Genomic DNA, 21,363 nt, shown 5'->3' with positions numbered 1-21,363 from the left:
CATATATAAAGATATACATATTCACTAAATTGCTATTCGTTTGCCTCTCTATATATATATTTTTTTTACCTTTTACTTTTGCGAAGCAAATATATCGTATTTTTTGGCTGATTTTTTTTCAATGACTATATTTTAAAAATACATGAGTTTGACCTCTACCCTTTTCTTATGAGAAAAGAGATTGCTAGAAGATGGGCAAAAAAAGAGTAAAAGAAAAGTAATTTCTTCCTAATATCTTAAATCAATACTTCAAATGTTGATACATAAAAAATAGCACAATAAATTGAAAGGGAAGAAAGAGTCATTCACAGCTCTCTATGACAATTTGAGTCTCAATCAGTGTGGTATGTTATTCCTGATAGTGGTCTGGTATGGTCATACGATGTCAACACATACATCCATGGCGGTGTATAGAAAACAGATGCAAGGACTGTAAGAGATTGAGACATAAAAATTTATGTGGTTTTGCATAATATCTATGTCTACAAACATTTAGGGAGAAGGAATGCATTATAATATACTTGATTATAGTCTCTCATAATTTCTCATTTTTTACTGTACAATAGATATCTTAAATATATTTATTAGAGAATACGCTCTCGCAAGAGCTCCCCTTCGAGAGGATGAAGAAGAAGTCATTTGGTTGCTTGCTTCTTTATCTAACCCCCTTCTCGCGTGCACCTCGATCGTGGTGAGGACCTTTGCTTTGCGTATCTTATCTTCCTTTTCTTTTCACTTATTTCCTTTGCCTCTCATTCTTTCATGTTTTTCCTCTTACGTTCTTTCTTATTGTTCCATCCATATCTTTCATTTCTTGCTTTTCTCTTATTTCCTAGTGGTAGCATGGCCTTGATATTTTATCCTCTTCAACTCAATCATAAATTAACTGAGCTTTACTGTTAGCTCTAAAGAAGAATCAACGCACTTAATTTGTAGCATGTCTTATGATTTCAAGCATTTTTCACTTTACTTTTGTTTTAGTATCCTAGAAATCCGTTTGAAAATCTGTTAGAAAGAAACTCATAAACGTAATCATTATTCCTAGTTAGCTGGAGTAATAATACTCTCGTTAATATATAATTGTATACTTTAATATATACTATATAGTATGGCTCTACTTTTTTATGGTGTTATTTAGGGGTGTGCATCCGGACCGGATTTTTTCCGGAAATCCGGATCCGGGTGAATCCGGGCGGTTATCCGCCCGGATTACACCCGGGCGGTTGAGAGAAAACTGGATCCGGTTACGGATCCGGTTTTTTAATCCGGTAATCCGTAACCGGATATTACATCCGGATTCTTTTTTCCTCTTGCCAAACGACACCGTATTTCTTACATTTCCTCTCCAAAACCGAACGAAATTTCCTCTCAGCTCAGTCTCTTGTCTCCAAACTGAAAGAGAAACCCTAGTCGTGCCGTGCCGATCCGATTGCGAATCTATCTCTGTCTCGAAACCGACGGTATGCTAATCTCTCTCTCTCTCTCTCTCTGTCTTTCTCTTGGTTTGTATTTGATTTTCGCTTGGTCTATTGGGTTTGTGTTTGATTTTCTGGGTTTATTATTTTGTGAAACTGATGTTTATATCTCTTTCGATTTTTCATGCTTTTGGTCTCTTTGTCTCTGTCTTTCTCTCGGTTTTCTCTCGGTTTGGTTGGATTTTTCTGGGTTTGTATTTGATTTTCGCTTGGTCTAGTTTGGGTTTGATTTTCTGGGGTTGGGTTTATAATCATTTACAGATTTATATGTTTATATCTCTTTCGCTTGTTCTGTTTTTGCTAGTGACTGGCATTTGGGTTTGGTGGTTAAAAACAGCATAGCAAATTTTCCTCTGCTGGGTTTGCTCTGTTTTTTGACAGTGTTCTCTTGAAATAATCTATGTCTCATAGTTCATGCTAGTATCATTCCTGTCAAGCCATGAATTTTTCCAGAGGACAGCTCTTCATCACAGATCATGGCATACCAACCCATGATTCATGGAATTTATTTCATGAAATGATAGTTTTAGGATTCTAGCTAGTAATTAATTAGTAGTTATTGGGCTTATTGGTTCGGCTCTGTTGAGTGATCAAGGACTATAGCTTTTCTTTAAGCTAAGCTTTGGATCATGAACTATAAATTCTTTGATTGATGTTTAAGATTATCATACATATATATATATAGTGAGCTTAAGACACAATTAAGTTTTTTCTTAAATATATGGTCCAATTAGTCGGATGTTTTATACTTTTCTATGCTCCAAGTTTTACAAGAAAATTAATGTAATTTGTTCTTAAGATGCTTGAAGAGGCTTTTGATTGGATGTTAAACTTTGGAATATTGTACAATGCCATTCCGACAAAGCTTCCTTTGTTTCTTTCATATATTTTCCATAATAATTTTTCAGCTCACTGATCAACACTAAACTTGAAGCATTGCATAACTATTAACATGTCTTAACACCAATAGATAGTACTTTCATATATTAAGACTATGCCCTTGTCTTAATGGAGACAAGGGCATAGTCTTTGGAACCGGGATATCCGCCCGGATTGGTTTTTGGGTACCCCACTACTTGTTTTGTTCCTTAATGTAATTGGTTTTTTGAGATCGAGTGCTTATAAAACATCTGTATCATCAACTACCTTTATGCTTTCAATTTGGAATTTGTTTCTCTTGTAGGAGGAATATATGCACATTTGATGCCCATGAAGGATTATTTTCCTAAAGCTGTATACACATTTGATATCGGTCAGAATGATCTTGGTGAGGGATTCTTTGGTAACATGACTGTAGAGGAAGTCAATGCTTCTATCCCTGATATTCTTGACAAGTTCTCTCTTAATGTTAAAGGTAAATTAAGACTCAAAAAAAAAAAAAAAGAAGAAAAAGAGGTAACCTTGTTTTGTTTTCTGTTAATGATAATCAAGTGAAATTAATGATGATGATGCAGAATATATACAAGTTGGGAGCTAGATCATTTTGGATCCACAATACTGGACCAATTGGTTGCCTTCCCTATATTTTGGCCACTTTTCCATCAGCTCAAAGGGACAGTCATGGCTGTGCAAATCCTTATAATGATGTAGCTCAGTCTTTCAATCACCAGTTGAAGGAGGCCATTGTTCAACTCAGGATCGATCTTCCTTCAGCTGCAATCACATACGTAGATGTCTACTCTGTCAAGTACTCCCTTTATAGAGAACCACAGAAATACGGTAAGCCTTATTATATTGCAAAAAGTTTATTTCTTTTTGTCATTTCTAACTTCCCAAATTAAAATCTTGCTTTGGTAATATAAGAATGGTTATTTCTGTTCTCAATGTTTATTATTTTTATGATCATATTCATGTTTGGGTTGAGAAATGTGCAGGATTTGAGCTTCCACTCGTTGCATGTTGTGGCTATGGAGGAAAGTACAACTTCAGCAGTAGTGTTGGGTGTGGAGGAACAGTGACAGTGAATGGAAGCCAAATGTTTGTTGGTTTATGTGAGCGCCCCTCGGTCAGAGTAAACTGGGATGGAGTTCACTATACTCCCTTGTGCAGCTTCCTCAATTCCATATTCAAAGATGTGAAGAGCATTGTATTTTTTTTTTTTGAAATAGTAGCAGAATTGTAATGTATTATTATTTATTTTGTTCTTTATAATAGATTGTATTAGTTTAATTAGTTGTAATGTATTACTATTTATTTTTTTCTTTGTAAATTTATGTTTTGCATTGAGATGTAAACAAAAATATTATCTATATTTGCATTTTTATTTATATATATCAGATTTTTTTTTTTTAAAGTGCTATATATATATTTTTTGGAGTTTTAAAGTCTAAAAAAAAAAAAAAAACCCGGATTAGACCCGGTTATAACCCGGATATCCAGGTTTTAAGGCAAAAATTACAAAATAACCGGATATCCGGATTAGATCCGGTTATCCGCTCGGATTGAAATCCGGGTCAATCCGGGCGGATAACCGCCCGGTTTTTAAAATCCGGATCCGGATCCAGTTATGGCCGGATACCCAGATCCGGATCCGGTTGAACACCCCTAGTGTTATTAAATTTTTGTAATTACTTAGAATTCTTATTCTTTTAAACTCTACAATAAATTCTGAAGAGATATATCATGTATAGATATAGGTCCTACCTACAAGATTTCATGTGCAAAACTTATCGCTTCTTTAGTAGGTCTCATGATACACTTATTTTTGTCATTTGGTAACAAGGTAGAGATATCTTTACACTTTCTTTATTATTATTTTACTACACAACTATTTTTTTTCTTATTTGCTCTTTGAATTTAGATTAAAAATTTCAGCACATAACTTTCTTGCATAATATAAAAACATTAAATTAAATTAACCGACATAATTATATAATTTAATTAAAAATAAATTTAATTTTATAAAAATTGAGCATCTTTTATTTTTGAGTTTTAAAAATACTGTCATGAAAAAAAGTAAGTGTCATATATACACATTGTAAATTATAAAGAGAATATCAAATTTATAATTTTATATTAAAATAGAAGACGACTGACCGATCATGCAGGAAAAATCAAACACTTACCATGACCAATAAAAAAATAATAAGACACAATGAAAAAGAAAAGGCAAAGGACAATGCTACCGTCACTGTTGGAAGCTACAGCCTACCGCTGATTATGTGATATGTGTTATATACTCAATGAAAAATAAGAGAATTTCAAGAGATTGAGAGAGAGCGAGAGAGGTTAACTTATTGATCTATTATCAAACATATATTTCTTAAAGAATTCAACGATATATATAGGCGTACAAAGGGGACTATGCTAGCTCACTATGCTAGCACTATGCACTATGCATTTGACGACTAGATAAATGTGGTCATACAATTCAAGATAGTTTATAACACTTCCCCTTTGGATAACCATATTTAAAGAATATGCCTCGTTAAAACCTTGCCAAGGAAAAACCTTGTGGAAAAAAATCAATGGCGAAGGAAAAAGAGTACATTATTCATATGTATCGCCGAGTGCTTTAGGATTGCCTCATTAAAACCTTGCAAAGGAAAACCCAGTGGGATAAAACCTTAGCGAAGGAAAAAGAGTACAATCAGCACAAGTCTTCAAGACATTACTTCCCCTGAAAAGTGGATGATAACAGGTCTTCAAACCTCCGCATTCCAATGTTCTGCATAATCTTCTTAAATGTTGCAGTTGGTAATGCTTTAGTGAATAAATCTGCCAGATTTTTACTTGACCGTACCTTCTTGATATCAATTTCAACTTTCTTCTCATGAATTGCAATGATCTTCTTGTGTGTATCTGAAAGATAACTCGCATTTGTACATCCAACTAACTGTGGACTTTATCAATGTTGATAAAATAATCACAACTGGATCTTTCTGCTAATCACTACTCTTCTGGAGTTGTACTCTTCTGGAGTTCTTGTAAATAACACAGTTAGTGGAGAATTCATCAACATTAAACTGCTAACCTCATTTTTAATAAAAACGGTGGCCAACCTTTTAAGACCAGACAAGCACCGCAGATTTTCAACTCCTCTGTAGGTGTCAGACGTGCTTTCAGGTACTGCAGCTGTCAGGCGTGCTGTTAGGTGCTGCAGCTGTCAGGCGCCGCAGAGCTATGAAGCTATATTCCATCTCTTTTCTCTTGCTTCACGAGAGATGCTGTATCATAATTTTCTCTATAAAAGAGATATTCAGCTCATCTTCATTCGCATCTCATCTTCTTCACTTTTCTGTAATCATACTGCATTTTTACTCTGCAATCTCTTTCTGCATTCTTATCCTGCAATCTCTCTCTACATTTTTACTCTGCAATGGCTCAGCGATCTTCTCATGGCCAATATATGAGGTACTCTGCACCTCGTTCATCAGCTGTTCCTGCTTCTACCACAGGTGCTATCATGCAATGTAATGATCTGACTCATAGGTCAGATAATGAAGCTATCTATGAGCTTGTGAGTCTCGGTACCCGATACTCATCATCCATTGTCGCATTTTCTCAGCGACTGCAATCCAGAACTTGTGGAATTGACAATCTCCACGAGAATATTGCTATACTTCAGCGACTTCTTCTGGAGTCCAACATGAAGATAGAATCAATAAAGAAAGAGAATAAGAATTTAAAATCTTTGCTTAAATCTTATTTTCGATTGCCCACAGCTTTAGATAGGGATGACATGCAGATTCTTGAAGAACAAGAGCATTTGAAGAATGAGGCAAAGTGCCTTAAATTTCTGTAATTCTTGCTTCAAGATAATAAAATAATATTTCACAAATATTCATATTTGTGTTTCTATCTTCTGGTAGATGTTCTGTGTGTTTCATTTTATTTCTTCTTTAATAATGCACACTTCTTATCAAACCTATAATATGAATCTGAAATACTAATTGTATTTAAAAGATGGTATTTCATGACTAATAACATCATCCATCTTCCCCTTGAAGCCGCAAGGGTTTCAGATTTATATTTCAAATATGTGCAGTTTCATGAGCTCTTCTGGAGCCTCAATGACATTTAAATCATATATATAAACTGCAATAATAGCTTATTTTCATTTGCGTTTGGATTGCTTTAGATCATATAATGATCTTTGAAACTTGATAGAATACATATTTCCAGATGTATTCATATTAGAAGTTTCAGACATTTTCTATCATTCAGGGATTTTCATATATATATCATGATCCAATGATCCATATAAATATACAGTTAATCATGCATATCCAAACTCTCAGTAACTTTCAAACTAATAAAAATCTCAATATGATTTCAACCATTTTAAAATCATATCAATATTGTTTCTTCGAGAAACTGACTTGTGATTTCTATATCACATTTTTATATTAAAAGCTTCAGGCTTTTTATATCATGTATATAAATATCCACTGATATTTAACAAAAATCACCTCTTTAGGTATTTGGACTTCAAGTCAATATTTATCACATTTTACTTAGTGATATCAATTCTGCATATCAATTCTACAGGAATTGAGAAACTGACTCGTGATTTATATATCACATTTTTATTTCCTTTCCATAAATACCCACTGACATTCAACAAGCATCACCTCTTTAGGTGTTTGGACTATAGTCCCGATGCATCATATTTTACTAGTGAATCAATTCTGCAGGAATTGTTTCTTTCAAATATTGGCCAATATTTTACGTCGGTATTCTTCGACGGTTCTTGATTCACTTGCTACATTACTTCTGGTAATGTCAATTGCCATCTCATATGGAAATACGTTGTCGACAACGATTTTATTTCTATCCATAATTTCTCCATTATTCATGAAATGTAACGAGATCTCGTTATTTTCAGGTACCTGTCCCTCTTCAAGGGAAGACATTTTCATGATAAACCTCTTCAGGAGGCACTCTTCAGGAGATTTGTACTCTTCAAGAGTTTATATAGGAGAATTTTATACAGAAAATCTGGATGGACTTTATTGCTTGTTTTCTAGGTATGGCCTTTTCAGGAGCACCAATTATTTGTGTCTTTCTCTTTTTGATATGCTCTATCTTTTGTATCAATAAGTCTCACATGCCTTTAGACATGTCTTATGTTCATTAGACTGCTGAATTTCTTAATTGTCTTTCAGGGACTTCAATCCTCGCTGGGATTTTAGCAGCTAGAATATGAGACATTTTTATCTTATTGCATCCATAATTTAATTATCATCTGAACTTCTGGTTCACATATGATAATCAAGATAACGTCGAATTATTTCATCTTATTTGCTTCTGGCAAATTTTTCTTTCCACTTCTGGTGGTAAGACTTTATAGTAAAAGAATCTTCTAGTTCTTTTATGGACGTCCATATGAAAATCATTCGACTTATCGTAATTTATTTTAGATGATCAAGATAATCATGAAAAGATACAAATATTTTGAATCATATCACTTTTTGATGCATCATAATATTTGATTCAATAATTGTATAATATCATCTCAAAGAGAAAGCTTACAACTTTTCCAATACGAGCTTCTGGCCCGAAAAGATATTCATTATCACTTCCAATCTCTTAGTTTCAAAGAATGAAACGCATCATTCTTTTCACCTTAGGGAATAGAATGATATAAATTCATTATCATTCACTTCAAGGAATGATGTAGATCTAGTAAGACGTGACTAATGATTTTCATCAAAAGCTCATTATTTTGCTCAGTCATTGAAAGACCATATATAAATTTAAAATATATTGTGAACGTTTGCATTTCATATTGCTACTTCAGGAGCATACTCGAGACGTTCATTCAAATATATATTTTTTTCACAATTTCAATTATGCAACTTCAGGTGCATAAATCATAATGGGCTTTTGGTACAAGTACATATCATTAATAATTTATAACAAGTAATAAATAAAACTTGTATATAAATTATGTGAATAAAAATTTACCACATATATAATTGAAATGTAAATTATCTAAATTTTAATATATCTTAGATATAACTGATATGTAAATTTAATATTATCATCACGTCTAAACATTTGTCTGTACCTTCAATAAATTCTACCTTAATTTGTAGTGGTGGAACCATTGTTGCCACCTAAGCAATCTTCCTTACTTATAATCTCCTGAAATGTTAGTTCTAAAGAAATAACTGAAATTACGATTATCACATCAAACTGAGGTGTACCTTCATAGTCCTTTGTTTTCTTCATCTCCTTGTGGACAAAGTGGGTCCAAGGTCTTATTTGGTACACAGAAGAAAGCTCCATTTTCAAACTTCTCCAAAGAGACGTTTCTCACTTTTTTTTTTTTTTTCATCAAATACGGCTGACAAGCCCACACCTTTTGACTTTTGTAAAGAAAACTAAAATAGATCATTGTATAATTTCCATGTCGACTTCAAATTAGAGTAATACTTCAACCGATGTCAGCTTTAGCCACAGAATTCCAGAGTCCATTCTATGAGAGCTCAACGCGTGTCAAATGTGTCAAGGAGCAGCCCACGAAAATATTTTAAATGGTTATCGAGACTCTGTAGCTCATCTTACTCAACGTGGCTGCCTTGAAGAGTGTGGTTGGTGGCCAAAGAAAATGGTCAAGTGAGTCGGTGTACAGTGGTAAAGCTGCGACAGGCTTGCTTTGGAGTATGATGCTCGGAATTCACAAAATACAGAGGAAGGAGACTTTTTCTTCTTCAAGCCGACACCACCTCACAGCCCCTCTCTCACTTTTCACCCCTCCCTCACTGGTTGAGGCTGGGCGGTAAGTCGATTTGGCTCCACCTACGAACTTCTCATGGGGCATATATTGTAACAACAGGTGACCGGCGTGAGACCTGGTATCTCGCATGTGCCAGTCGTACCGATTGTGAAGCCAGAGCCCCAGAGACCCGAAACGGTTGATTCTGCATAGAACAGAGCACTCGGTCTGATATTGACATCAGATGCTCATCAAACGTAATGCCATCGTGGCCGATGATGGATGCAACGGTGAGATGCTGGCTGTCGATCTTGCACATCAGGTGCTCATCAATGTACGTTTGCCACGACATCTTGATTTTCTTCTCTTTAGAAGCTAGATAAGGATCTGGTTATCTTCTGATAAGCTTCTTGGTCTGAACAGAGGGGAGAGAAAAGAAAGGTAATAGAACAAACAAGAGAAGGGTGCTTAATTTCATATCTAAAAACTGGAGAACCAAGCGGCAGAAATTTTTTTTTTTTTTTTTTTTTTTTTCACGCATCGTGCTGATAACGTGTTATATACTCAATGAAAAATAAGAGAATTTCAAGAGATTGAGAGAGAGCGAGAGAGGTTAACTTATTGATCTATTATCAAACATATATTTCTTAAAGAATTCAACGATATATATAGGTGTACAAAGGGGACTATGCTAGCTCACTATGCTAGCACTATGCACTATGCATTTGACGACTAGATAAATGTGGTCATACAATTCAAGATAGTTTATAACAATATGTTTTTTTTTACTTATATTTTTTAATACTTTTAAGGTTTTTTAAAAAAATTTATAATATTATTAAAAAATATTTCCTAAATTACAAAGTAAAAAAATTAAAAAAGTAAAAAACAATGCAGCGATAGCTCCGAGCGGTACCACTAGCATTATTCAAAAGATAATACTACACACACCGCTCTCATGAGAGCTACCGTTAGGAATAAATGTGTAGTTTTATATGTATTTTTTTAATATTTTTTAAAAAAATAAAAAAATTTATAATATTATTTAAAAATATTTTCTTAACCACAAAATAAAAAAAATTCAAAAAAAAATTCAAAATCTCAGCGGCAGAGTGACTAGCTCTACAGCCACTGATCCGTACCAATTTGATTCCGAAATAATATATTATTTTTTATATTTTTTAAAATTATTCTTAAATATTTTTAAAAAATAAAAAATAGTCATTTAATTACTAAATAAAAATAAATAGTAATTGCCTTTAGAGAAGTGCTTAGGATCCTAATAATAGATCACGAGCATTTCTCCTGATAGTTTATTTTTTATTTTTTCACTTAGTGATTAAAAAAATATTTTTTAATAATATTATATTTTTTAAAAAAATATATATTTAAGAATGCCAAAAAAATAATAAAAACAAATAAAAATAAATAAATTTTTTATTTTTTACCTTTCTCAATAGATCCTCGGCTATAATCCTTCGGGAATGTAGCACTACTCTTGCGTCTATAAGGATCCACCAAACTAATTACGTTTTGATTAGGGGTGGGCAGCGGGGTCCTGCACCCCGCTACCCCGCCCCCGTTCGCCCCGCCCCCGCCATGGCGGGGCGGGTAACACCGCCCCGCATCTAGTCCCCCTAGCGGGGGCGGGGGGCGGGGAGGGCCCACCCCGCTCCGCATTTCCCCCGCCCCGCCCCCTACATATATAAATATTATATATAAAATATAAATATTTATATATATATATATAAAAGCATAAATATTTTTATATATTCAAAAGCATAAATATATGTTTATATATATAAATATATTTTTATATTTTACAAATTGTGTATATATAAATATATATATATTACAATTTTTTAGAGTTGTTTACAAAGTATGCATTAACAAATTTAAAAACTATATAGTTTAAAACTACTACACTACAACTTATATAAAATATACACTAGCAAATTTAAAAACTACATAATTTTTAAATTATAGTCATATTTACAAATTTTAAATTTACAATTTGGATCTAAAAATATATTTTTAATCACTTTTAGATTTAGAAATAATTTTTAAATATAAAAAAAAGTAGTAATTTTTTAAAGGGAAAATGAGGCGGGGCGGGGCGGGTATTCACTCCGCACCCCGCCTAGCGGGGCGGGGTACCCCGCCCCGGGGATGCGGGGGCGGGGGACGGATGGAAAAACCCCACCCCCGCACCATGCGGAGCGGGGTGCGGGGAGGGGGCTACCCCGCACCGTATGGTGCGGGTAGCACCCCTAGTTTTGATTAGACTTTTCACTAAAACGATTCGTATGTGGGTGTCAATGTGTGTTATTTGACAAAATGTGACGTGTGTTTATCATTTTCTTTTGACAAATGTTACTAATATTTGAATTTATGAACTTTAGCTGAAATTAGCTAAAATAATAATTTTTCCTATTTTAATTGTCCCTTGCAATTCCATCCAATATTGCTCACTTGGACTTAATTATTAGAAATTTTTATTATTTTAAATAGAAAAAGGTTTGATCCTCTAAATCCGTGGGTTGGAAAAATCTTCTTAAACTAATATGGACAAATTGTCACATGTCTTGTGAACATATAAGAAATACATGTCTTTTTTTGGTTTAATTAAGGGGCAGGCACATGTCAATTTTAGCTTTGATTATTAAAAAAAATAGATACTAATTATGTGTTTAATAGACTTTTGTCATTTCTAAATTAAAATGGGTTTAAGATAATCTGGCCTCCAACATAGCTTAATTGGAAAGAAATTATGTTCTTCCAAAAATGTTTGAGTTAGGTTGGGTTAAACCAAAAATTTTTGCATTTGCCAAAAGTTGGGAATATTAAAAATGACTAAAAAAGTATGAGTACTGTTACATTTATAAAGAAATTATACAAAAATAATCTCACAAACTAACATGACTTCATCTAATCCGTTATATTTGCTTTACAATAAAGGTAATTTTACAATCTGATGAATCACATTAAACCACGTCAATTTGTAGGATTACTTTTGTGTAATCCCTTTGTGGCTAGAGTATTTTAAAAACAATACATATTTGCAAAATACATCCCTACCATTTCTCTACAAGAATATGCAATTATTATGAATGTGCCAAATCTATTCTATAAATAAATTAATTAATAGGTAATTAGTATGCAACCCATTTTGAGAAGTTGAAGAGCAATATTAAATTATTAGTCTACAATTCTTGCTATCCAAATTAGGTAGGTGGTCAATTCGTTGCAGGTGAAAACCATTATGACAACAAAAAATGTAGTCATGATCAAATCAAACGACGAATAAAAAACAAAGGGGATTAAAGGACTGGGTTAAATTGCGATATTAAAAATTGTCAATGGAACAAATTATAAAATTTGATTAAACAAGATAGACACAAGAATAGTAAATCAAAGATGACAATAATACTGTCCAAAAATGGGTGGATCGAGAAGCTCGGAGGAAAAAGTATGTACTTACATCCAATCAATAAAGATGGGCAGAAAAATCAGTAACTAAATGATAAAAATAAATGTGTCATTGAGACCCACTAAAAATAAGTGGCATGATCACAATACTTGATATTTCTTCAATTCTTTCACATTTCCATCTCATAATTTTTCATAACATCAAGTATCCTACACTTTTCACCAAATGTGCCTATGATTTTGCCAAGATTGAATTTGGACAATTTACAAAACGATTTGACAATCGACTAAACTGGATGCCACATCGAGTGTTACTATTCATTTCAAAAAATACAAAATTAAACATTACCCCATAAAATGATAAATAATCATATGAATCTAGTGGTGTAATTTGTTTCGCAAAATTTGACACCTAAGTGTTCCAAATAAAATTAGTAGATCTACATGCTTATTAAGCACAAGGCTAATTTTGCATGCACGGTGTTACTTTTTAATTCTTATCGTCGCTGCTCTTGACAGATTCTAAGAAATAATCAAGAAAATTCTTATCCACATTGGCAATTTTGAATTTAGCTAAATTTTTTAAATTCTTCTTTATATTCGGGTCAATAATGACCGGAAAACATGAGTACATACATTTTAGCGCAATGAGATAGTTACTTTTTAATTTAATGAAATGATATTCGTAAGAAAAATCAGTTTTGAAAATTTATTGAAAGAAATATAGGATAAAAAGTTAGGAAAGTAATACAATTACTCTCTATATATGTTTATTTAAAAAAAAAAAAAAAACTGCTATATATAGTTTATTACTTGGGAAATGATATTCCCATGTAGGAAAGCCACATACAAAATATAGTATTAAAATATATAAATCTTTAACAAATCTATTGTTACGTCATAAATGATAATGATACTGTGATCGAATGATCGTTATAGACTCTTATGCTTAATGTGTAAAATTTTAAACTCTTTTTACTCTTTAATTTATATTAGTGCTTATAATTTCTCAAAGGGATTAAATGATTAGGATAAAAGTTTAAAACTATAGTATTAAAAATGGTTGGTGGAACATGTTATGAAAGTCGATCATATTAATGAAGATAGGCACAAGAACAATAAATCAAATATGACATTGATGTTGTGTGCAAAGAGGGTGGATCAACAATATAGGAGGAAAATACATTTAGGTACAGCTAGTAAAAATAGTAAAGTGAAAAAATGAGTGACTAAATAATAAAAATAAGTGTGTCATGAGACCTACTGTGGCAGTTTGCACATGGATCACGACCAATATGAAATCTTGTAGATAGGACCTACATCTATACATCTCTTAAGAAGACATTATAGAATTTGGAATGATTATATGAAAAATTTATAAATAGTAATAAAATATTTTGTATATAATAGTAAAATAATCTGAATTAAAATGTTTTCTTAAATTTTAAGAACTGATAAAAAAATTAAATTAAACTATTAGAAAATTAAAATATTGTTATAATATAATTTTTTAATATTATTTTGTCTTGAGACTAAGAAAAGTTGAATTGTTTATATATTTTATTTGAAATTTTGAAAAAATTATAACGATTGAATAATAATTAGACGAAAAAATTGATGATTTGAAATTAAAAAATGTATATTTAAGTGATATTTAAATATTAAAAGATGAGATAAAATGAGATGAAATTATCTAAACATTCAAACAGACTTAAGAAATTTCAATTGCCTTCCTACTAAAATTAGAGAAATGATACATCATAAGAAGGTATAGAATTACTAAATACAGTATCAGTGTGTAAATCTTTAACAAATATATTATTAAAGTAGAAATAATAATATGAATGAATGACCGATTACCTTCTTGGCTCTTGCCTCTTATGCTTTTTTTCAAAAGTTCATTTTTCATGAGTTTTTCTATTACCTAATTTGCAGATTTAAATGAGTAGAAAGTTTTTATTTATAAGAGGTTGGTGTCGATAACACACTTTGTATAATTTACTTTTTTTTTTTTTTTTTTTAAGCAGAGCATCGAGTAACACACAGAGTCACCATCGGTCGAATTAATGGTAGAGCGGCGAAGTTGAAAATATCACTGACTCATAATAATGGATGAAAAAGCAAATACTTACAACCGATAAAATAAATAAAAAATTTTTTTAGAAAAAAAGGAAAAATAAGACAGAGTGGGAAATAATATTTATGAGGACCCATCAAAGTAATTGCGTTTTGATTTGACTTTTCACTGTCACAATCCGTACGGAATGCCTATAGTTGTGGTTGCATGAACATGCTACAGTCACCGCTGAAGGCTCGCTGGGTGCTCTTGTTAGGTTAAAAAGTTTTTTATTTTTTATTTTTTTAAATCATTTTTTTAATATTTAAAAAAATATAAATAATTTACAATAATATTAAATAATTTTTTCTTAATCATTAAAAATAAATAAAAAAATAAAAAATTAGAAGCCATAGCTCCCAACGGAATCCCCCAACGAGAGATCTAGTATTTTCCGTGGGTGTATTATTTGACAAACATTACTGCATTGCACAAACTACAAAGTCTTCACATTGGAATTGATAAACTTTAGAAGAAATTAACTAAAATAACCTTCTTTCTTATTTTAATGATCCCTAGCATCTCATTCAATATTATTCATCTAGACTTGATATAAGTTTTTGTTTTGAATAGGAAAAGGTTTTCCTGAGAAAATCTTCTTAAACTAATATGTTTTCACTTGTCTTGTGAGCATATAAGAAATACATTTTTTTTTTAATTAAATGGTAGGCACTTGTTAATTTTAGCTTTGATTATTAATATATATTATATACTAATTACGTTCTTAATAGACTTTTTTCATTTCTAAATTATGTTCTTTCAAAAATGCTTGAGCTAGATTGGGTTAAGCCAAAACATTTTGCATGTGCCAAAAATTTAGAAATATTAAAAATGATTAAAAACACATACATATTTGTAAAAAAGCACCCTCTCTCTCTAACAGTTATTATGAATTGTCAAATCTAATCTATAAATAAATAAATTAATACGTAATTAATATCCAATTCATTTTGACAAGTTGAACAAAAATATTAAATTATTTATTTCTCGCTATCCAAATTAGGTAGGTGGTTAATTCGTTCAAATTAATACTCTGCACGGCTCACGATTGAAAACCCTCATCCTTCACACAAACTCTATGATAAATTTTAAAGAGATATATCGCGTGTAGATCTAGAATCTACCTACAGGATTTTATATTAGTCATGATCCATGTGCAAACCTTATCTTATTTTGGTGGGTATCATGATAGACTGATTTTTGAGCAAGACATATCTATATTGGGTGTCACACGGTCTTTTACACTAGCAAATAATCAAGACTTTGAGCAACATTGAATATACACTCACATACAGCATGTGCCAATTTAATTTTCTGAGTCTCGTGCCCGATCTCTCTCTCTCGTCGGCCTCCTCCTGTCTCTCTGTGTGAGAAAAATATTTCATTTGAAACACTGTCCATCCGTACTTAGGGACCCCTATTTATAATAATTATATATATATATATATGTGTATGTACGTACAGAGAGAGAGAGGCAACAATTTAATTAGTCCAAAAATTAAAGGTGATAGGTGTAAAATTAAAGGTGGTAGGTGTCTGTATCTTCCTGTGGTTCAAAATTTTAATTGAATGAAAGAGAGAGACGTGGTAGGTCTCACCTTAACTTTTTATGGTATTGCCGAATTTGCCGCCAGTCGAATTAATAATACAGAGCCGAAGTCAAAAATATGACTGACTGTTCATAATGGAGGAAAAAATAAATATATACAACCAATTAAAAAAAAAAAAAAAGTAGTGCTACATCTCCGAGAATCTACCGAAAAAGGTAACTTTTTTTTAAATTATTTTTAAATATTTTTTTTTAAAATTGTTTTTTATAATATTATTAAAAAATACTTTCTTAATCATTAAATTAAAAAAAAATTACATTCAGGGCAAATTTGAAACCCAAATTTAGGATAAAGCATTTTTGATTAAAAAAAGGTGGGTCCCACCGCTAGGTAAAAATAATTTTCTTTTTTGCATCATTTTTTCAACTTTTTTAAAGAATAAAAATTTACAATATTATTGAATAATAATTTTTTAATTACTAAATTTTTAATTACTAAATACCGCCAAGACGAAACAGCAGTATTTTCCATATAATAACTATTCAATGAAATAGGCTTTCCAGACATTTTTACTTATTTAATAATCATGAATATTTATACGAATAATAATAAATATTATAGAGAATATGTATATGTAATAAACTTCGGACAAAATATATAGCTTTGTTGGGTATATTTTGTTTTTATAACTATTCTTATCTCATTTCATTTAATTATTATAATTTTTTTAAATTTTCACATAAAATAAAATAAATAAAATATATTTTAAGGGCATGTTTAGAAAGTGAGATGAAATAAAAAATTTGTAAATAATACTAAGATAATTTGTGAATAGTGGTGAGATAGTTTGAGTTAAGTATTTTTTGAGTTTTAAGAAATGAGAGAAAAAATTGAATAAAAATTATTATAAAGTTAAAATACTATAATAATATAGTTTTATAATATATAATATTTTTGTTTGGAGATTTGAAAATGTTGAAATTATTTTTTATTTTTTATTTAAAATTTGAAAAAATTGTAATAATTAGTTTAAAAATTTTGCATTTAAATTATATTTAATAATAAGATGAGATGAGATTAAATAAGATCAAATTCTATCTTCGATATGCAACATGTCTTCTTTGCTTTTCTTATCTCTAACAGGAAACCATGCTTATTGGGAAACTACCTTCCATGATCTTTCCCGTTTAACTGAGTTTTACTTGGCTAACAATAAGCTGGAAGGTCCAATTCCCAGTTCTTTGTCCAATGCTTCACAAATGCAAGTCATTGAATCTCTCTATAAATAGATTCAGTGGGTCTCTGTCGTTGCTGGATAATTTCAAGAATTTGATCAAACTAAATCTTAAAAATAATAAGTTATCTTCAACAACAGAATTGAACTTTCAAGCATTTGGATCCCTTACAAACTGTACTAAGATGGAACAACTTATTTTGGAGTTGAATCAACTAGGAGGAGAATTTTTTATTTGTGTATCAAAGATATCAGCAAACCTTTAAGAATTTTGTATTGGTGAGAACTTCTTCACAGGATGGCCGGAGGCGTCCCAGTGCTGTACGGCTTGTTTGATTTGACTATCCAAATAACAACAAATGAGTTTTTATTTTATCTCTACGTTTTCATGAACAACCATTGAAATAACTCGTAACATATATTCATTTTTCTTACAGTGTACTTTCAATTTAATTTTCTAAGTTGAAAAGTTTGCTTGATAAAGTAGCTGTATGACTGACTGGGCTGAGAGTCGTTTCTTATTATTCAAAGCCATATTAAATGAATCAATATTTCCCATCATGAACATGATATTGAAAAAGAGGATCCTAAATGCCGCTTGCAGCTGCTTGCTGCAAGTTGCCGATAGGCTAAAATCAGTTTTTTATTTTTTTTATTTGATTCATATTTTTTTTATCATTTTAAAATAATTTTAAAAAACATAAAAAAAATATTAATATATTAATAGCCACTTCTTTAACTTATTAAATAAAAAAATAAAATATAAAAGGTGTCAAAATAAGATATTAAAGTAGATTTTTGTATTGAAAAAAGCCTATTGTCATCATTCTTTGATTGCACATCATTACACAAGCTAGTAATCGCAAGTCGTAAGACTTGACAATCTAATCACCACGCTGATCTTATTATACCCTACTATCAGATTTAAAATTTTGAATACAACGACTAATACATGATATTATGTGTGCACACCATCATCTCTAACACCAACTATTTATTCAGCAAATAAATAAATTTTAATATTATTTCCTTGGCCGTTATAGCCACTCCTTTCTCATGGATAATTCGAGGGGGGATGAGAGTAGCTTCCTCTTCCACTTTGTCCCAATGGGAGATGAGGAGGAAGATGAGGAGGAGGAGGAGGTTGAACTCTAGGAACTTTCACTGGAACTTGGCCTAGTACTCTTTGTCCTACAAAACCATGCATATATTTAAATTTGAGTATGAAGTGATTTTATTTTGTTTCATATATAGTTCATGTGCTCGTTTGTTTTCAAGCATATAGATGAAAACAGACAAGTTTTGCATTTGCCAGGCTTTGCATTTAAAGGAAAAAAAAAACATTTCATCTAACAATAAAATTAAATCAAACAAACAATTTATGTACTAACCAGGCTTTGCATTTGCCAAAGCTGCCTCAGAGCAAGGGAGCAACATGATTGCTACAATAAGAGCCATGAGTACCATTACTACTTTAGAATGAATCTTGGAGAATACCATTTTGCAAGTCATGTAGGAATGATCGATCAAAGAGTATATATAAGCGATCGAGGATGAGAATAATGCAGTGTTTTAGGCAGTACTTATAGGTGAAGTACTTGAAGACTTTGTCAAGCATGACAATGGCGAGAATAGTCAAAAGTCATAATTTAAATAAAAAAAATACAGAGGAACTTTCTTTGCATCTAAGCCTATCTTTCTTACTCATTTCATAACGAGGAGGGGATTGATTGATAGAGAGAGAATATAGTCGAATATTCCTACACGCGTGTTGTATTTTCAACATATCAAATGATATTATACATGTCGTATTGTATTCTCAGACATAAAAAATTGTCTAGCTACAAAAAGATTATTTAAAAGTATGTAAATAAATAAACTGATGTAACTTGATGCGATACATCAAAATATTATAAAATTATTTTTATTGTAAAGTATATCAAACGGATCATAAGAATTCATATCAATTTGTATATTTATTTTTCTATAGTTTCTTTGTGTTGATAATATGTCACTTTAAATTAGTCACCAAATAAGAAGTAATTTTAAGGGATGTAATTACCAAACAATGTACTCTTAGAATGACACCCACTTCATAGTAATGGTTTCTATGGGGGTGATAGTTGAAGAAGTATCAATAGACACAAACCCTTCGATTTAGTCAAAAGATTGTGTCACTTATCAGTAGTTGTACCTCTTACCTACAAGTACCTCATGATATCACTGCAATAAAAATGGGATTTAGTGGCAGAGAAAATTGTCACAAAAAATGACCAAAACGTCACGAAATACATTTGGTGACGGTTGAACACGGTTTCTCACGTAATGTGTATCACAAAATACATTTAATGACAGTTTACTGTACAACCGTCACTAAAAATATTTTTAGTGATGGTTGGCGGTGTACCGTTTGATATAACATTTGAACGTTTCCTTTTTCTGTGATGGTTGGAATCTGTCACAGAAAATAATGTTCAAACGTAAAAATTAACGTTCGAACGTAAACTAGAACAATTGACATCCGAATGATAGAAGATAATGTTTGTTGATTATAGTTTGAACGTATCATATTTACGTTTGAACGTTTATACGTTTGAACGTTATGTTCGAATTTAAATTCTAATGTTAACGGACCAATCTCTGAACGTACGTATCATAATGTTCGGATGTTCATTCGAATGTTAACAAAGTAGAGTTCAAACACAAGAAGTACATTAAGAGGTTTGGAACGTTAAACGTTTAAATATTCGAACGTTATGTTCATTTAACAGTGAGAATGTTCGAACGTTTTGTTATAATTTTGTATAATTACGTTTGAATATGTGTTCAAATGTGAAATACTATTCAAATGTATTTTATTTACATTCAAACGTACATATCAGAAATACTAAACTCATCCAATTAAAAAACATACTAATTATACCAATTGTATCATATTACATAATATATTTCACAACCAACAATGTTTGTAACTGTTTTCAAATTAGATATTAAAAATATAATACACTGATAAAATTCATTTCTTTTTCTTTCCTCGTCCACCACCATTCTGTTGCAATGACATAACACGCTTCATTTACAACATCATCTCCTGCTGCACTTGCTCTTAGACCTCACTGCGTATTCTTTCCTCCTAGTCTCTTTGTTGGTCCTGCAAACGCATCTCAAAATGAGTGTCGCTCTAAGAGGGAATCCAACTCTTGCTGTCTAAACCTCATATACTCAATCTCGCATCGTGCAGCTTCTAAATCTTTGGTAAGATTATTAATTTGTGAAGTCGATGAGGTTGAGGAGGATGACTTGGAATGCTTGAAAGATCTTCCCAAACCTCTTACCATACTAGAGTTAGGCCTGAGCACTTGCGTGAAAATGTCTATGTCACTAGGAGAGGATTCCCAGAAGTTGACTGCATTTCTATCATTTTTTCCTATAATTTAAAAGATCAAACCACAAAATAAGTAACGTATTAACAGAAATACCAATAAAAAATAAATTATTCACATGTTGCATAATTTATTTAACAAAAGGAACGCTGCTTACATAATCTTGAACCAATACGATAGAATGATCTTGAACCAACACGATGGTGGATAGTTAAAGTAGATCTATTATGTGCATTTGTAGAACTTAAGAATGTTAATTGTAATATATATACATATAATATAAACAAAAAATATAAATGTAAATAATTAAAAGAAATAAATCTAGAATACCTGATATTCTGGAGATGCGAAAATATCACAACACTTTCTCTAATCGTCTAACTTTATCTGCTGGAAAGGGGACTGCGCAGCCTCTTCAAACGTCTCAAACTTCTTGAAGTAGTTGTGATATCGTTCCTTGTGACGTCGGAATAGTGTAGCCATTAACTCATTCACAGTTCTCAAATTCTCGCT

General features: G+C 31.5%; 1 protein-coding gene and 1 long non-coding RNA gene across 2 annotated transcripts; one reads left to right on the top strand and one right to left on the bottom strand.

The window, feature by feature from the left end:
* Window positions 1-2,647: 2,647 nt before the first annotated feature.
* LOC122274191 (esterase-like) lies at window positions 2,648-3,621 on the top strand. The gene is made up of 3 exons (XM_043083197.1): window positions 2,648-2,826; window positions 2,928-3,194; window positions 3,350-3,621. Exons 1-3 carry the CDS (start codon window positions 2,679-2,681, stop codon window positions 3,595-3,597), a joined length of 663 nt encoding a protein of 220 aa, XP_042939131.1. The 5' UTR covers window positions 2,648-2,678; the 3' UTR covers window positions 3,598-3,621.
* Window positions 3,622-18,237: 14,616 nt separating this feature from the next.
* LOC122319381 lies at window positions 18,238-19,076 on the bottom strand. The gene is made up of 2 exons (XR_006245067.1): window positions 18,859-19,076; window positions 18,238-18,658 (listed from the first exon to the last, which is right to left on the bottom strand). It is a non-coding gene; the product is annotated as an uncharacterized LOC122319381 (long non-coding RNA).
* Window positions 19,077-21,363: the final 2,287 nt, after the last annotated feature.

This window comes from Carya illinoinensis, chromosome 8 (assembly GCF_018687715.1).
Source record: "Carya illinoinensis cultivar Pawnee chromosome 8, C.illinoinensisPawnee_v1, whole genome shotgun sequence".
Taxonomy (NCBI): Eukaryota; Viridiplantae; Streptophyta; class Magnoliopsida; order Fagales; family Juglandaceae; genus Carya; species Carya illinoinensis.
The sequence above is the reverse complement of the archived record's forward strand: the minus strand, read 5'-3'. Positions and strand labels throughout refer to the sequence as shown.

Excerpts from the sequence above, each read along its gene's own strand:
- LOC122274191 (XM_043083197.1), top strand. The coding sequence starts at position 2,679 with ATGCCCATGAAGGATTATTTTCCTAAAGCTGTATACACATTTGATATC. Across the intron at positions 2,827-2,927 it reads CAAGTTCTCTCTTAATGTTA|AGAATATATACAAGTTGGGA; the intron begins AAGGTAAATTAA and ends TGATGATGATGC. Across the intron at positions 3,195-3,349 it reads TAGAGAACCACAGAAATACG|GATTTGAGCTTCCACTCGTT; the intron begins GTAAGCCTTATT and ends AGAAATGTGCAG.